The 13798-nt window shown below is 45.5% G+C and overlaps 1 protein-coding gene across 1 annotated transcript in view; it reads right to left on the bottom strand.

Annotated features, from left to right (window-relative positions):
• Positions 1-3946: 3946 nt before the first annotated feature.
• Positions 3947-13798, bottom strand: part of LOC145414194 (uncharacterized) — a 39056-nt gene continuing 29204 nt past the window's right edge. The window contains exons 10-13 of the mRNA XM_080283770.1: positions 13305-13419; positions 12197-12386; positions 4948-5070; positions 3947-4153 (exon numbers count right to left, since the gene is read on the bottom strand). Coding sequence (XP_080139896.1) covers positions 3947-4153; positions 4948-5070; positions 12197-12386; positions 13305-13419 — 635 coding nt within the window. The remainder of the gene's footprint in view (positions 4154-4947; positions 5071-12196; positions 12387-13304; positions 13420-13798) is intronic.

Genomic DNA, 13798 nt, shown 5'->3' with positions numbered 1-13798 from the left:
GTACACTCCGACCAATCAGAAGCCGACACAATCTTGCGCCGGAGTGCGACGATGTTCATGATAAAATGCATTCTGGAATCATGTGGATTTTTACAGTAATGATCTAGGAATATAAGTTATGCTGGGGTTACCAATACTGAATAGGTATTGGACTTACGAGAGGCTCGTCACAGTAATAACTAGCCATCGTAAGACTCGCCCTTCTGTAATAAAATAGGCAGCTGTTTGATTAATTTAATATTTATTGCAAAGATATACAGAATACTTACACAACAAAAGGTGGTGGGTCTTGCTGTTATGCGGGATGTTTTTAGTCCGACCTCTCGTCCTAAAAACGCCCGCGACTGAGCGGGGTCCTCTTTCCGGACCGGAAATAAAGCACCAACAAAGGAACAAGGCATAAAAACTCGGCAGTACACCTTAACACATCTATTGCACCTATTCAATACACCTTACAATACAGAAACAGAGAGACACTGGATATGGTATGAACAGGAAGACAGAGCGGGTTTACTAACGCACTATACACACAGGAATGTCAAGGGCAGAATTCATACATATATTACAAGTTAACAATCACTAGAGTATAGCATCGGTATTATGAATAGTGAATAATTGTCATTTGGTATTCTAGACTAGATGCACAGTATATAGCTGGAACAACGGTCTAATTGGCTTATATTTGCATATATCTGTTCTAGCATGCGGCATATCCTCAGGGATTGTCACTTTGCCGCGGCGACACGGGTACAGTCGTTTCTGATCTCATCACTGAATTAGTGTCTCTATATTCGATCACTTTGTATATATGTTCTCTGGCCCTGGTTCACTGCCTTGAGGTTTGTCACTATAGTGTATCACTTCACATTAATTTCTGCACTGTTTTACTGACACTGTCTCTGAGGGTTGCACTTATACTTTACGGGCGAAATGCGTTGAGATCGCCACGAGTACCCGGTACCTGGGTTAGCAGAGGTGGCGTCCGGGCGTGGGAGGGAGTCCTCTAGGGGAGCCCTCCTGCAGGAGACGGGATCGCCAGCAGGGGAGTCGTCTCCTGGACTTCCTGCGTCCGGGGGGTGCAGGGAGGCCCTTCACTCTGGGGGCCTCGACCTGGTGAGAGGCCTTCGTGTAGGAGCCTCGTCGGTGGGGTGCAGGGAGGCCCCCCGGTCTGGGGGCCTCGACCTGGTAGGTGGCCCTCGGGGCTGGGGCCAAACAATTCTAGGAGCCGGGCCTGCCGCCTCTTGCTCCTGGCAGAGGTCCATGGGGGAGTGGGGCCCAAACAGCCCTGCTCAGGGGCCTGCTGACTGGCACTGGAGGTCCGGGTGCTGTGGTCACCTATAGGGCAAGGCGCCATCAGGAGGGAACTGCAGTACCTCTTCCTTAGGGCGTCCGTCAGGGGCCAGGGTCGTCCAGGGGTTGGCTGCAGGGCTGGTACAGGACCGCTCCACCACTCTAGGAACAGCAGCACCTCCGGGGAACAGCGCCTGGAGGGAGAGAGAGAAGGGCATCCCACGCAGCCGAGAGGTAGGGGGCCGGCAACGCAAGGGACCTTCCCCTCCGGGAGAACCCTAGGAGCTGTAGATGAAGGGCATACAATGGCCGTGTTGGCAGTTCCACAGCTCCTGAGGGTAGCAGCTGAAGGGCATACGATGGCCGTGTTGGCGGTTCCACAGCTCCTGAGGGTAGCAGCTGAAGGGCATACGATGGCCGTGTTGGCGGTTCCACAGCTCCTGAGGGTAGCAGCTGAAGGGCATACGATGGCCGTGTTGGCGGTTCCACAGCTCCTGAGGGTAGCAGCTGAAGGGCATATGATGGCCGCTCCTTCCCCCACACATACGATGGCTGTGTTGGCGGTGCTGCTCCTGAAGGAGTAAGAGGCAGATGAAGGGCGTACGATGGCCGCTGCCTCCCAGGCACGTACGATGGCCGTGTCTGTGGTTCTGCCTGCCCAACGGGAAGTAATTGAAGGGCGTACAATGGCCGCTCCTTCCCCCACACGTATGATGGCCATGTTGGTGGTGTTACTCCCATAGGAGGAGGAGGAAGTGGATGAGGGGCATATGATGGCCGCTCCCTCCCCGACATGTACGATGGCCGTGTTCGCGGTTCCACTTCTCCTTCCTTTGCCTGTCGGTGTGCGCCCAATAGCTACTCCACCGAGGCCGTCTCCAGATAGGTCTGTAATCGAAGGGCGTACGATGGCTGCTCCTTCCCTCACATGTACAAGGACCGTGTTGGCAGCGTTACAGAGGGAAACAACTGAGGGGTGTATGATGGCCGCTCCCTCCCCGGTACATACAATGGCCTTATTCGCGGTGTTGCTTGGGACTGTTTCTGGAGCAGTCCCACCCTGAACCTGGTGAAGGCTGCCCCGCTTGCAGGGTCGTTCCCTCTTCCTGCGTGGTCACTGTTGGGTTGGTTCCGCGGAAGAGGGACCCAAGGTGAGGGCGCCCTGGCGCCCTTCTTGCTCTGGTCCAGGCTTACCTTGCCCTGGCCCGCTGTGTGTCCTCCTGGGGTGGTGGTGGGGCTGCGAGTTGGGAGTGGGGTGGGGGGTGGTGGGGTGGTTGGTCCAGCAGCGGCGGCGGTGTGTATTTTACTTGCCACACACCTTCAGCAAATACGGATTATACAGTCAGTGGTTATAAATGTGAGAGTGTAGTTACACGCCCTTTGGCAAACATTAGCTACAGTATGAGCTATAAAATGTAAATGAATTTTTGATATATTGTTATGCTGCGTACTCAGAGTTCAACTCCTTGCCCTCTGAGTACGAGTAACTAACTTGGGTTCTTTTCAGGACCAGCTAGGCATGCAACCAAAGGGACAGGGCTCAAACACAGGCTAGCCAGTTTTACACGTATATTAAAACAAAAGTTACAAGTGCAGAGAGCAAACACAATATTAATACATAAGAATAGGAGCTGAACTACAGGAGACCAGGTAGTTGCAGGTGCGTTTCAACAGGCCTTAGCGCCCCAGAGCGGTCTGGGGGTAGTGGGGGTAGCAGTGAAACCACCAAATACTTGGAGCGCGAACTCGCTTTTACTCCAGATATCCTTCTTTCAGAATACTTAGCAGTTATGTATATTTGATCATTACTGACAACAGTATTAATGTTACATGAATATTTGTCAGCAAAATATAATTGTAAATGCATATTGCTGAAATACTTTGGAAATATTTAAGTCGTAATGAAGAACCATAACAAATCCTCCTTTCGCCACAGATGCTGCCTCTTGTAATTTCCTCCGATTTTGAAGACGAAATGAACCCTGCAGTACAAGGCTACAGTGGAACAAGATGACTTTGGAAGATATGATCATTGTGCAGAGGTGAGGAGGTACGTCATGGAAGTATGATTTTCCCAGGAATGAATGAAAACAAACCCTCAGTCTGTACTCTTTAGATCCGCACAGCCTTTACTTTCATTAAGCCGAAAATCAATACTTAATTGAAATGAAGAGGGTATTGTAACAAATCTTTTCATTTATGACATGTTAGTATTCAAAATCCGTTCACTCTCCCAAATTACACAGAATAATACCCTGGTATTGAGAGTTCTGATATCCTTTACACGACTGCGATCTAAATCATTTACAGCTGTCACTTCCAGCCGCGACAGAGGCCGTGACAACCCCCCACACTTTCACTCTCGAAAGTGCCGTCACGTTCCGTGGCGCTCCAGCTGTTGAAACGCAGCCGTGTGGGAGGCGTCCTGTCAGGTGTGCACTCTTGAGAGATGTGCAGATCCCTGGTCGTGTGATGGATCGTCCGGTGTGGGCTGCGGGGCAGCGTCAAGAGAGGCTCCTCTCTGGTGGGGCCTCGGTGCATGTGGCAGCCCTCGGGACTGGGGCCGATTAGGGCAAGCAGGCACGCAGCTCTGCGCCTGCCCTTGGAGGAGGAGGACGGCTCGCCGGTGGGTCTGGTTAAGTCCCTGCCTGGAGTCCTAGGGGTGTCCTTTGGTGGCTGGGGGCTGCGGTCTCGCTGGCAGCAGGAGGCCACCAGGGGCTACCTGCGGCATCTCGTCCTCAGGTAGTCCGGCAACTGCTGGTGACGTCAGGGCACCGGTTGTAGTGAGCACACTCCCAGGCTCACGATGGGACCACTCCAGACACTCTCCAACTGGGACTCCACTAGGGAGCAAGCTCCGCCCCTAGGGGTGTGGGGGGAGCGAGAGGGGCGTCACACTTGGCCTGATCTGGAGAAGTGAGGCAAGCATGGGATGCTACCCTCGAAGGGAGCCGCAGGGGTAGCAGACAAGGGAAGTACGGTGGACATTCCCTCCCTATTAGGCATGGTTGGCACCACCGCGGTTCCACTAGTCCCTGGGACGGCAGGTGAGGGAAGTAAAATACGCGCCTCAGCCACTGGACCGCCCACCCTGCCACCCCCCACCCCGCTACAGAGCCGCAGCCCTACCCCCACCAGAGGAGGACACAACAGCGGGCCAGGTGAGTGCGGGACTGGCCCAGAGCAAGACGGGCGCCGGGGCGCCCCTACCTTGAATCCCTCTTCCCCTCAACCTACCCAACTGTGACATTGCAGGAATGAAACACGACCTCACTGACGGAGCAGCCCTCACCAGGATCAGTGTGAGACTGCTCCAGATACAGTCCCAAGCAACACTGCGGTAACAGCCACTGTATGTACAGGGGAGGGAGCAGCCACCGTACACCCCTCAGTTGCTTCCCCCTGTAGCTCCGTGGTAACAGCCACCGTACGTACCGGGGAGGGAGCGGCCACCGTACACCCCTCAGCTACAGCCACATCTGGAGACCGTCTCGGTGTGCTAGCTATTGAGCACACACCAACAGGCAAAGGTAGGAGGAGTGGAACCCCGACAACAGCCACCGTACGTGTCAGGAAGGGAACGGCCACCGTACGTCCCTCATCCACCTTCTCCTCCTCCTATGGGAGTAACTCCGCGGTAACAGTCACCGTACATACCGGGGAGTGAGCGGCCACCGTACGCCCCTCAGCTACTTCCCGCTGGGCAGGCAGAGCCATGACAGCGGCCACCGTACATGTCAGGGAGGGAACGGCCACCGTATGTCCCTCATCTGCCTCTTCCTGTGTCGGGAGCAGCTCCGCGGTAATGGCCACCGTATGTACCGGGGAAGGAACGGCCACCGTACATCCTTCTGCTGCTGCCCTTAGAGACTGTGGAACTGCAACAACGGTGTCATGGGGTTTTTAAAATAAATGCAAATATTATTTAAATGATATTAATGTTCAATAATATTGAACAACAGGGACAATGATTGTCTTGCTAAATCAAGCAACGATTACTTTACGCTGGCTTGCTTCGCACGATTATCTAAGAACGAGAATTTATAAACTTTCTCAACAGTATACAGCAGAGACTAATTACTCAATTGCTGTTTGTTAGTAGTGTTAGCCTCTGGAGAAAGTCACTTCAACCCTGACAATAAATAACTAATACTAATAATAGTATCAGGTTCTTGCTGATGATTAACTCCTAGGAGGCACAACGGATTTTAAGCTTAATACACAAGACTGGCCTAAGTACCAGTTATGAATGGCAAACGTTTATGCAAGCTAGGAGCTATAAGAGAAATAAGCTTAACTGCGGAAAAATGAAACTCAAGTTTACATTACATTAAGCTCAAGAAAAAGAACTGTTAAATTTATTGATTACAAAATAAATTTAATGTTACATTTCAAAATCAAATTAATGAGATCGCACTCACTCACTCACTCAAAAGCTAAATTCTTACGCCTAGGAAAAACACCTTAACTAAACTCATAAGACTAGGAAAACGAAAAGAAATACTGGTCAATGAATGTAGTGTATCACCCAAAGAAGGGTGGGAGCGTGGAGAACTGTAGTCTAGTGGAGTCTGGGTGCTAGCTGGCCTCTCACACTGCTGGAGCACAGTACCTCTCTCCGTCACAACAGACACTCGACTGAATTCAAATGCGATGTATGGGTAATGGACTGGCCAGCGGAAAAAGGCGTGGCTAACGCTTGAGGCAAGCAGGGGCGAACAATAAAGAAACAATAGTATCGCTCAGTAGAGCACTTAGTGACGTGCATTAGATCGGTCACTTTTGAAAGTGACGAATGTTTTGAAAAGTATACCACCGAAATGGAGAGAGAAACGGTTAACTGAGCCATACACAGTGAGTTTTCCACTAATAGTTCGTGTTTCTCACAAAAGGGAAATGTTGCAAATTTGATTCGTGACATTACGCCCCTACAAAATGAATTTTTTCCTTATGGGAAAAAATTTGTGGATATATATGTACACATCCTAACTCAGTCACACAAGATTCACACTGTGGTGTGTGTTCTATCCTGCTACAGGAGAAAATCACTATCGCCAATGAGCGTAAAAACCTCGTATTTACGTTAATAGAAACAAGCTTGAGGGAAAAACTCCGTGACGACGGTGAAAATCCTGTACTCAGGTCAAACTGAGCGAAAGTTTGCTACATTTACACTGACAACTAACTGTTGTGTAGCGTGGTGTATGTAATACACGGTGTAGGTGTGACAGTTGTAGTGTAACTGTACCTACGTGTAAAATGACATAGTAAATATAATAACATGGCGATGACGAAGGCAGAGGAGAAGAGGCGGCAGCATGCGGCAGACGATCAGCTGGCCCGCACAGCAAAACTGCTACACCCATTGCTGTACCTGCAAAACCAATTAAGGTGGAGCATCAAAAGTGTCAATGAGACAAAATTCTTATTAAGTTACAATTACTCTCTCTGCCTAGCAATCAGAACATGCTACGAAAAGTACGCTCTGGCTGAAAAATACGAGTGATAGCCTAAGCTTCGTACATTTGAGGTCGCCATTAATTACAGCACACGATTAGTGTCGACAAGTTGAGAATCCTTGTGCAAACTCGGGCTTCCAATGGACCAAGGAGTGATCGTGGCAACGAAAAGGCTGTACCGGCGGACGTTCCTGGACGAGGTGGTGGTTGTTCTCAAGGTCGAGGACGAGCACAGGGAGGGACGGGACATGCAAGGCCAGCGGACTTTGGAAAACCTTCGCCGCTACAACATCAAGTCTGCAATCTAAAACTGGGCCAGTGCATGGAAGGAAGTCCCAGCCAAGACTCTAGAAAATGGTTGGTCTCGTCTGCTTCTTGGAACGGATGTGGAGCACGATTTCCAAGGTTTTGACATGGATGACTTCCATGCATGTCTACGTGCGCATGGCGATGATGTTGATGTGGATGAAGTGCGTGAGTGGTTGGATGATGACGAGGGCGATCCTGGGTATCAGACATTGTCTGATATCGAGATCGCATCTTCAGTTGCGGGTGTCAGTACCCAGCCTGAAGATTCCAATGAGGACTTCGACGATGATGCGGACTCCTCTCAGTATGACACTACTCCAGCCATCCCCAAGCTGAGCACACTCCGGGAACACGTAGAGTTCGTTCTCGACTACTTGGAACACCCGGACTGCGACATGGAGATGGGGCCCTTGGAACTTGTGGAGGAATTGCGCACTTTCAGGCAGTGCATCATTAATCGCCAAAATCATCATTCCTTGCGTCAATCAACCATTGACAGCTTTTTCAGACCCATGACCCCCACTGTGCCCAGCCCTGGCTCCACACCATTGCCTCCCCAAGACAGGCTCTCATCCTCCGAGCCACAGCCCAGCACATGCACGGTGGAGTCACCACTGGACGTGAGTTTGCGCCTGTCTTCAGAGTCGTCTGCAGTGGGTAGTTCATCACCACGACCCAGCGACGCACCCCTAGGCCACCTGCTTCTGCTACTCTCAGAATCTGACAGTGATTAAACGATAAGAACTCTCCACTAGACCACACGGGAATTTATAGTGTTGTGCAGTGAAGAAAACAGTGTGTAGTGTTAAGAAATTAGAATTGTGAGTGCAAAGACTAAAGTGCAGAGTGCAACACTGATTTTACTGACGTTCAATGGAGCACAAATTAGACTAGAGTGTGTAATGTTAAGAAAATGGATTTATGAGTGCAAAGACTTAAGTGCAGAGTGCAACACTTATTTCATTAAAGTGCAATGGAGGGCAAGTAAGACTAGAGTGCGCAGTGTTAAGAGAATGGAGTTCCGAGTCCAAATGACTAAGTTCAGTGCAAGACTTCATGTACAGTGTACTGCAGGTGCTTCAGGTACTCCTTTTTACTGTCAGAGTCTGAGAGGAGGCGGGTTATTCATCGAGATGGCCAGGGACTTGTAAGTACCCAGAATGTTTCATATTGTACTGTATTTTCCATACTTACCTCTAAAACCTCATTTCACTCTTTTATGTCCCTTATTGGTGTGAATAGGGTCTTAGGTGCTATGCATGTGCAGTAGGGAGGTATTTTTCTGAGTTAGGCTAGGTTAGGGTCCATAAGTACCAGTCCAGGAGCCAGGGACTTGTTGTAAGTACCCAGAATGTTTAATATTGTATAAACTCACCTCTAAAACCTCATTCTCTGGTTCTTTTGCATTTATTTCAGTCTTTTATGTCCCTTATTGGTGTGAGTTGGGCCTTAAATAGGTGCTATGCATGTCCAGAGGGAGTTGTATAGGTGTTTTTCTGAGTCAGGGTAGGTTAGGGTCCATAAGTACAAGTCCAGGAGGCTGGGGCCCACTTTCCGGATGGGACCACTTTCCGGACATGCTTTTGGCTCTATTACATCGGAAAGTGGAGGGATTATATAAATATATAAATATATATATATATATATATATATATATATATATATATATATATATATATATACAGGTGGGTCCCAATCTTGCGAGCTACTTGGGAGCAAGGATTTTGCTCGTTAGCCGAATTCTTGTTTATCAAAGTAGGAACTTATCGAAAAAATAGGGTTAGGAAGCAAGGCCTCTAAGCAACCTCCCCTAAAACTACCAAAACTGACTCTCTGATCATTTTTTTTTATGCGAGGAAGAAGGAACCAAAGGCCATGAGCCCATAATAACAGTTCCCTCCAAGAGAAAAACAAAATACAATAGAGAGCCAAATTCAAGATCCGATCATTTCGAGATGCCTGGACACACTGTGTTTGAAAGACTGAGATCATAGGCAGCAGGAAATACAGAGGGAGACAGTTCCAGAGTTGACCTGTTGCATAAATGAAGGACTGGAAGTAACGGTTAAATTTTGCAATAGAGTTGGACAGAAAAGGGATGAGAGTTTGCTGCTAGACGGGTGCTACGCGCCCGTCGTAGAGGTGGAGGAATGCATGCAGACAGTTCAGAGGAGCAGTGACTATTGAAGTAGCGATAGAAAAGAGATAAAGATGCAACAGTGCAGCAAAGGGACAGAGGTTGAAGGGAGTCAGTAAGAGAAGGAGAGTTAATGAGACGAGAAGCATATATATATATATATATATATATATATATATATATATATATATATATATATATATATATATATATATATATATATATATATATATATTTCTGTCGTAATTATAGCCAGATACCATAATCCCATAAGGGGTGGCCATTTGTCGTACCATTCTTTTTCTGTGTCTACCCTCCTCTCCTACATCTCCCATCATTCCTGTCGCTTTTTATTAACCAATAGTACACGTACCATATCAGTTTTCATTCATCAGTGTCGCAGTATTAAACACATAGGAGAAAATAATTTTTATTCATTTGAATATAACAAAACAAATAGTTCTTGTTTAAAGCAGCAGGCTGATGTTAAAAGTGCTTATTATTACATATGCTGCTACACATAGTTATTTATAATAAATAAATAACAGGGAATTATGCACCAATATGAAAAAGAAATAATTTACATACCACCAGGTTTTGCCAGAGATAGGCCTACATCTGACAGAATAACAATTTTAAACTGAAACAAGACATATTACATAAAGATTAACACTAGACAGTACATGAAAGTATCAGTTATGACACACACACACACACAGGCATATTCCAGCTATATTTGAACGGTGGTAAACATGATCATAACAAACATCATACTCAGCACCCTTACTCAAGTCTGACACATTCACAAAGTATGGGAAGATTCAGAGCACAGCACTCTGATTTCATCAGGAATATAATCAGAGAAAGGAACCCATGCAGGTACGATTTCCCCCACTTCTGTACCCTAATTATGAGATATAATGCTGTTTGGAAAAAGGATAAGTGCTGGACAGTGGGTTGCCACATTTTACACAAATAGCGTGTCGCAGGAAGTATGCAAGAAGCTGCAGGAGGTTATTTTTGGGTTAATTTAAAGAAATACAAGGCATATCAATGTGGGTCCAATGCTCCATTGTTACAAAGCTATCATGACTTTACAGATGAAAACAGTCTCCCTCATAATTAAATCATAATGTCATGAACAATGTAAGCTCTTTAACTACTGATAACTGGACTCACATTATTCTAAATTTTTAAAACTCAAAATTAGACCAATACTGTACCTGTAATGACTTTCTGAAGGTTCCCATACGTTTCCAAAGACACCCTGTATAAAAAAGTGATTTCCAGCCCCTACGCCCAAACCAGCAAATTATGTTTTACCACATGCAATATGTGGATACCTGTAGTATAATTTCCTTTTTCTTCTATCTCCAAGGGTAACAAACACAATCTTCAATATTTCATAAATACATTGTTATACTGTACATTTACACTCCTGGTACAGTCAGGGAAAGTTCCGCATTACCCACTGTTCGGAGCATTGTGGCCGACGAGTATTCACGAAGCAGCAGCCAGACCTCACATGTCTGGTAACTGTAAGTGGAAAGGAAGGTGGCCGGGGGTGTGAGGGTTTGGAAAGCTGCTCACGTCGCAGTATCAATAGCCAGTAATAATGTGTCCGATGTATTCTCAAAGTGCAAAAGTGGTTATGTTGTTTGTATGGTATCACACTGTTCTCTAAGTCTGTCTACATTACCGTATACATAGTTCGTGTTTACTGTCAAAGATATGCTTCTTTGCCTTCGTTTTGTAATGTTCGATAGGAATAATTGTTACAGACTCTGATCTTATAATTAGGACTTCCCATGTCATTCTGTCTAAAGGAAAACGAAAAGTGTTAATCGCTTATATATATTATTTTTCATTTATTTTTATTACAAACTACCCTAGACTCTAAGTTCGAGATGAATAATTACGAGAATAACACTGGAAATGGTTGCAGGCGGATGTTTTTAGCGGGATGACAGAGGATAAATAATTAAATACCTGTATAAGAATTTATGAATGAATGATAAGAATTTACACACACACACACACACACACACACACACACATATATATATATATATATATATATATATATATATATATATATATATATATAAGTGACTGTTTTTGAGTCAACACAAAATGTAAATGTTATATCGTTACGAATATCTCCTAGGGAAACGTCTCATGTTAAGGTCGAGAGCGAATGAAAGCATTCAAACCTCTGTCCGAACCCAACTAACATCCATAACTTTCCTGACAACAATAACTCTACAGACATCTATGTAACTTTTTAAATATAATGCTAGCGTCATATTGTCATCTGTCCTTATTAAATTAACTAACACACCGTCCAAGTCATACATTGCAGACGTGATTCCCAACCTACCACCGAACCCTCCGGTGCCCCCAGTCCCCCGCCTCCCGCTCCTTCACGCACAGTTACCAGACATGTGAGGTCTGGCAGCCACTTCACACCCGTCTCACACCTTCGAGAAGTGGGTAATGCGGAACTTTCCCCGACTGTACAGCGCTGAGCAAGCAAAATTAAAGACCAGTCTCATTTATCATTCAAAATAATATGCAGTATATTAAAGTGAAGATATTAAAAAATATGAAAACTCAAGAAATGTTAGGAAACTCAATAAAACCTTTACCAGATTTAAAATGCTTCATTAGAATGCATTACTCCACAGCATATAACATCAAAACTATGCACTGACTGTGACCATTACCATACTGAATTACTGAACATTCGAATGTTGCAATCCCAATCCATTATTTTCTTGTCATAGTTTCTTTGCTTCAGTATTCTATTTTGACCTATCTATAAATCTAACTTTTATATTTCATCCCTTACTGTAAGACTTCATTCCTAATGATTAATATTGTGTGTAAAGACTGCTATTATTTTCTCACAGCATTCCTTATCTTTCATCATCTCCTTTTCTTATCTGTGCCGACTTTCCTGAAGGTAAGGAGAGAAAAAGTCAATAATAGGATGGTAAACATAGTTGACTTTGCGGTCTGCTGCGGAATGGTACGAATCTCTAGGTCTTAGAGAAGTTTGAGGTGGATCTCTAGGTCTTAGGGAAGTTTGAGGTGGATCTCTTGGTTTCTGGGACATGTGAGGTGGCTTTCTGGGTCTTGGGTCTGGCTGAGCCTGGTCTGGGTGAGACTCATCAACTAACTGAGTCCGGCTGTGGGGGACATGTACAGTACATACAGTAGTTAGTTTTTGTTTGAAGTTTCACTTAAAACTGTTTCATTAATAAGATTCTGATGAATTAACACCTATTCTTAAAGTTGCTCATGATCCATTTCAAAGTTGCACTGAAGTTGGATATGAGTGTTTTTATATTCACTGAAAAGACAGGCTCTCACATTCACTGCAATGTGCATCATTCTGAAGACAACATACACATGGAACTTAGGCCTTTGGCAACAAGGAGAGTCGGGGAGAGGGGAAGGGGATCTCCATAATGAGCAGAATATTCTAACAGTAGCAAACATTTAATAGATGAGGATAGAGGATCACTCCTTCCACTCACTCAAAGTAGTATAACCTTCTGGTGACCCTACACTGGGTGACAAGCCATCTGGTTTCCTGTAATCCAGGAAATCATTTGCAACACTGGATAGTAACCATAAATCTATATGAATGCCCAGTGGTGTGATGAGTTAAAGTGTTCCAACTGGATGGGGCCCATAAGGGTTTCTATATGAGGTGGTTGGGATTTACTGCTCAATTAATGCAACTCAGGGGTGACCAAGATTTGTCGCCCTTGCCTTAAATATCGAGAATGAGTAGTCTAGCCCCATGCCCATAATTATGCTATTCATGGGGCGAAAAAGGAACGGATGACATACGGTACATAGTAATTCTGGACCAAAATGTTAACAAAGGCACTGACTTTATGTTGAGCTGCATAATTCTAAGAGCCATAAAATAGATATGAGACAAAAAAGAATTTGTCTGAAAAGGTATGACCATAATTCTGTTTGTTATAAATATGATACATTTTCTCTCTCTCTCTCTCTCTCTCTCTCTCTCTCTCTCTGCGTATCGAGGTATGTAATGAGGGTTTACTAAAGGATAAAGTAAGGTCAAGGTTCACCTGTGAAGTTCAGAGTTATGGTCACGTTGTGAGGTGGGATGGCGTGGTCCAATGATTCTCTGGCCAGGTCGTCGGCGCACAGTCTTTCTTCCAGAGAAGCTGTCACGGCTGGAACCTGCAGGAGGGGAAAAAATAATTAAAAGAGAAAACACATTTATTCTGTTCAAGTGCTAGTACACACCCATTATAAAGTACAAGTATGAATATAGTTTTCTAACTCATCCATCTACTGTATTATCCCCTTTTTTTGTTCCATCAGGTGTATAAGGACCTGGGGCTCAGGTACCAATACTTGGTTCACATATATACTGTGAGGCAAGACTCTGAACTTTACGGTCACTGGAACATATACAATGATACTGAACACTACATTAGCTGTTTACCATATACCATCAGCTAAAGCAAAGAAGGAAAAGTATTTCGTCTCATTTGCAAGAGACAAATAACAAGGGAAACAAGAGCAAGAGATCTAAAGTTCTACCTTCCTTGTGTGG

Source organism: Coenobita brevimanus, chromosome 98 (assembly GCF_032717465.1).
Source record: "Coenobita brevimanus isolate Jiangsu-jjx chromosome 98, ASM3271746v2, whole genome shotgun sequence".
Classification (NCBI taxonomy): Eukaryota; Metazoa; Arthropoda; class Malacostraca; order Decapoda; family Coenobitidae; genus Coenobita; species Coenobita brevimanus.
The sequence above is the reverse complement of the archived record's forward strand: the minus strand, read 5'-3'. Positions and strand labels throughout refer to the sequence as shown.